The sequence below is a fragment of the Antrostomus carolinensis genome, unplaced genomic scaffold (genome assembly GCF_000700745.2).
Source record: "Antrostomus carolinensis isolate BGI_N321 unplaced genomic scaffold, ASM70074v2 scaffold39423, whole genome shotgun sequence".
Taxonomy (NCBI): domain Eukaryota; kingdom Metazoa; phylum Chordata; class Aves; order Caprimulgiformes; family Caprimulgidae; genus Antrostomus; species Antrostomus carolinensis.
This window is the reverse complement of record NW_010306621.1, coordinates 1-4,589: the sequence shown is the minus strand read 5'-3', so window position 1 is coordinate 4,589 and position 4,589 is coordinate 1. Positions and strand designations below refer to the sequence as shown.

The following is a 4,589-nucleotide window of genomic DNA, read 5'->3' as shown; positions in this document are numbered from 1 at the left end:
AACAACTGGTATGACCGTACACTAACTAAAGAGGAGATAGTGAAAATATATGGCCTGAGAAGACTTGGACGTGATCTTTTCCTTCGCTCGGTGCGTGGTGAGTAGGAGCAGTGACTGCCTGGCAGTGCTTTGCCTGCTGGACGGGGCGTGCAGTGACATGGGGACACTGCTGACGTACCAAAGTGCAGGCACAGAAGCCTTTTCCATTTACTGTTTCTTCTTTTATGACCAGGGTCAGGCATAACAGTTTGTCGAGGTAATGCTCTGTGAGGGCTGCTTTTTGTATGTACAGAAGTGGAAGACTTATGTTGCATCTTTGTGTGTGCACATACACACGAAAACTGCAGAAAATGTCTGTAAACTGAGAAAGGCGTGATGAACCGTGCCCTTCTCGGGAGCACTTGCTGACTGTTTGTCTGTTGCTGACTGACTCTGCAGATCAAATTTGCAAGAACAGCAATAAGGAGTATGATGGGAGTGAACTTAACCTCAAAGAAACTCAGCAGCCGACACTTTGGATGTTTGAATTATGTCTGAATCAAGCTCTTGATTAAATCTTAGCAATGTCAAAAGCTCCAAGCAGAAATTGTAACTGATGTAGCTTTTCCCCCCCCCTCATATTGCTGAATTATCTATTGCAATGTGCAGCGTATCCATGTCACTACATTGAATTTGTACGTAAAGAAGAGGGGAGATGAGGCAGTAACGCCACAGGACAAACAGTTTGTAGCCAGGCGTTACCTTCTTGGCTTCGTTCGCTATTGTTGGGTGTTTTTAAGAAGTGTTTCCAAATCTGAGTAAAACTGATTCCAGATGTGCTTCTTATTTGAAGGATATAAAGGTCACGCTAGCACCAAGACTATCTGAATTCTGTGCTGTACCTGAATAGATAACTAGTCCCATCTTAAAAACAGAAGTGCTATAAACAGTAAAAAGGCCACAGGCAAAGGTTTTAGTGCTTCATTCCCATTAACATCCTTTCTTCCCAAGTATTTTAGACTAACGTAGTTAGAGAATTCCTCTGACGCTCCAGCACACTGGATCAGAGGTGCCTGATATGACGTGGGTCGCTTGTCTGGGCTGTCAGGACTGGATCCGTCCGTGGGCCGTTCGCCGACGTACAGCAGGCTGCGGTCCTTTGTGTCTTGCTCCATTTTGAAAAGTTCATACTCTGTGTGGGGCAGCTTGATGCCCAGAGCCAGACATCCATTTGTGGGTGTTATATCCTGCTCCACCCCAGCACTCCAAGAGCTTGTCAGCCCACAGCTTCCAGGTTCTGAGGAGTTCAGCATCATCACTGTCACCTGGTCCATTGGCGTCACCCGAGCCTGTGTGACTTTAAAAGCCAGCTCTGTCCCACCTCTCACTTTGGAGGAGGGGATGCCTTGGGTGTAATGCCCAGATGCGTAGATGGTGAAAGTCGGCTGTTTGCAGAGCGGGTCGGAGTAGTGATAGTAATACCCTTCCCAGGTGTGGTTGTTGCCATGGAATATGAAATACCTGGTAAGGAAAAGCACAGCAGGTCGCACCTCGCAGTGGGTGCTCACCCAGCTGCCGCTGAGCTGCATTGGCAGCTGAGCTCTGGCTGGTAGGATGGGTGGGTGGTGTTCATCAGCTCGGTATATAATCCCACAGGCTGGGCAAGGATGCACGTGGTGCTGCAGAAGGCAAAAAAATAATGTTTTTGTAAATTGATAGGCAAAAAAACCCTCTTGGAGTATTTTAAAAGCTGAAACTCCCCTCTCCTGAACCAGGGTGTTCAATTGCAAGGAACTTGGCCCAAGATGTTCAAGCAGGTTAAGTGAGATAAAGTGCTGCCCTGGCTCTTGGCTGTTCTGGTACGTGGGGAAGGATGGAGAGGTCTGTGCCCTCGGACTGTGCTCTGCCCTGTGCCAGGGCTGCTGAGGACGGGTGCAGCGAGGAGAGGGCAAGGGCAGAGCTGCTGTAAGGGCAGGGAACGCTCCCTTGGGCTGTCCAGGTTGTTCCCCCAAGTTGGGAGGTTTCTGTTGCTGTACCACACCACACTGATCATAGAATCACAGACTGGTTTGGGTTGGAAGGGACCTTAAAGCTCATCCAGTTCCAACCCCCCTGCCATCAGCAGGGACACCTTCCACTAGACCAGGTTGCTCAAAGCCTCATCCATGATGCAGCTGATGATGGCAGCCTCTCCAGGACAGCCAACAGCAAAAGTCCTGCTTCCCCCTCAGCCCCTTCCTACCGTGGCCGTTCAGAGCCCCTGCCCACGCTCTGTGTCTGCAGCTCCATTTGCAGATCACCATTTGGGTGGCAGGTGAGGTGGGTTGGGAGGGAGGTGGGGGGTTTGCTGAGCAGCAAGAACAGGCATTGCACTGGAGAGGGAGCAGAAAAGGATCTACTGCAAAACAAGGACCTGCCGTTCTCTTCTCTGCCTGCGCTCCGAGCAGAGCTCAGTCAGTCCTGCGGCTGATCCCGTGCCAGCGGGTTTTTTTGTGGAGCTCGGAACCTCTTTTTCTTACACTTCATATATCACAACTGATTTATTTTTCAATAACCAGGGTTTGACCATTCTATCATTTTCTAGAACAAGAGCTAATCTTTACTGAACTGTCATAGGCAACAAGGTTAAATAACTCGGTAGTTAACTGTAGGGTGGGTAATTTACATGCAAGTTGATTGGAGTCTACTGTAATTTAGTCATTTTCAGCTTGCTTTACTGCTACTGTCAAGTTAATGAGTGCTGACAGTACACAGTACATTATAGCAAAATAATCCCAGAAGTTGGCAAATATATATGTTCTCCTTAGACAGGAAATTCTTTGATAATGAAAGGTAATTTGGGGAGAATGGGTTTCTTTAAAACAGATATAAATTTAAGTGAAAAAGAGTGATATTTTCATAAAGAGGGTTAAAAAGTAATTCCTAACATAGCTGTGTAACCCTCACAAGCACAGGCAAAAGCATGTTAGTTTGGGGTGGAGGGGAAGGGGGGACAAAAAAGGAAAAGACCTGTGCCCAATAAAATTATCACTATAGACATGGAGCCAAAACTCTTGTTTGCTCAAACCAGTCGTGTGAAGTTATTTTTAATGTATGGCAGCTTCTAATTATCGCCAAGTGGTGACATCATGGGCTGGTTCATTGGAGAGCTGTTAGCTGATTAATTACAGTGCTATATTCAGAGGGTGAATTTCAGTATCTTCAGGTTTGGTTTTAAATTAACTTTTAAAAGTGTTTATGTTTACCATCTGGTTTTGCTCATATATATGGTTTTGGCCCGAGATAACACAAGTTTAACCAACTTGAGAATGTTACTTTCAAGGGGGAGAAGGGTGTTGCTCTGTGTTTTTCAGAGTTCAGTTGGTGTAGTTTGGGGTGTGGGGAAATGGTGTCCCCAACATAATTTTTTTTCAATTAATTTAATTCTATCTGATAAAGTTCAGGGAGGTTTTTTTCACCCCATCTCACTGCTCAATCATTTCTGAATTGATTAGCTATGATTCAGATAGAAATGTGATTTCCTGGAAATAAGCTAACCTGCTGCAAAGTGAAATAAAATAAAATAGAACTAAGTATCCTGCTCAGTTCTATTTATGTCAAAGTGAAAGTTTGATTTCTGTATAATAACATAATTGTATTCAGAGCAACTTCCTCGTCTAATGGCATTACACTGAGGAGTAATGATCTAATGGCAGATACTGCTTCCTTGCTGCTCTCTCAACCTGGAGGACATGACAAAGAGTGAAAGAGAGGGGAGGAAGACAAATGACAAGAGCAGGCAGCCTCTAATGATGTGCAGCCTGAAGCTTCCACTGGCTTTGGTGCAGGAAACTGCATTTCCTAGGAAAACACAGAGCCAAAGAAAAGCCATTAACTGCAGGCTCATGCCAGTGCAGGATCGTTTCATAGAATCCTAGAATGGTTTGGGTTGGAAGGGACCTTAAAGATCATCCAGTTCCAACCCCCTGATGTTGGTTTTGCTGAACTTTGGTTTCTGATGTTGGTTTTATTGAATTTTCACCCACCCCAGTCCCACACTCTGGGTAAGAGATACAGTGATCCCCATGTGCTGTGGAGCACCCAGGCAGCACCCTGGGAACCCGCAGCCCAGCACCTCCTCACCCACGTGTCCTCAGGACAGAAGGGGGCTGAGCACAGGCAGGCGGGTGGTAGCAGTGAGGTAATAACAGATGCTTGGCAAAGCCCATGAACTGATGAGGGGACTGGGGGAAGGCACCGTCCTTACCACAGCGCTCTGCATAGGTCGCTGATACCCAGTCGGTCGGTAGTGGAGCCTCTCAGCCCACTCTGTGTGAATGTCCCCCAGGTAGAGCTCCTCCACCAGCTGGCTCCCGCTCTGCTGCGGCTGCAGCAAGGGCTGGTAATGCTTCTCCACCCGCACCAGGCTCAGCTCGTGCATGGCAAAGCCCAAGGCTGCTGTGCAGTCACGCTCCGTCTTGGCGCTCAGCAGTTCGTAGAGGGCTCCGGGAGCCCAGGTTCGCCCCGGGGGCAGGAACCCGCTGCAGCCCTCGCCCGAGGTCTGGTTGATCCAGGTGGCCACTTCCCGCATGGCTTTCTGGCTATGGAAAACGATGCCGACTTTGTGGAGG

At 47.7% G+C, this 4,589-nt stretch overlaps 1 protein-coding gene across 1 annotated transcript; it reads right to left on the bottom strand.

Annotated features, from left to right (window-relative positions):
• Nucleotides 1–440: 440 nt before the first annotated feature.
• On the bottom strand, nucleotides 441–4,582 carry APCDD1L (APC down-regulated 1 like; the record flags this gene model as incomplete). The annotated part of the gene is made up of 2 exons (XM_010165185.2): nucleotides 441–1,658; nucleotides 4,226–4,582. Coding segments are annotated over 2 exons (1,122 nt in total), but the record flags the coding sequence as incomplete, so codon positions are not given.
• Between the last annotated feature and the right edge of the window lie 7 nt (nucleotides 4,583–4,589).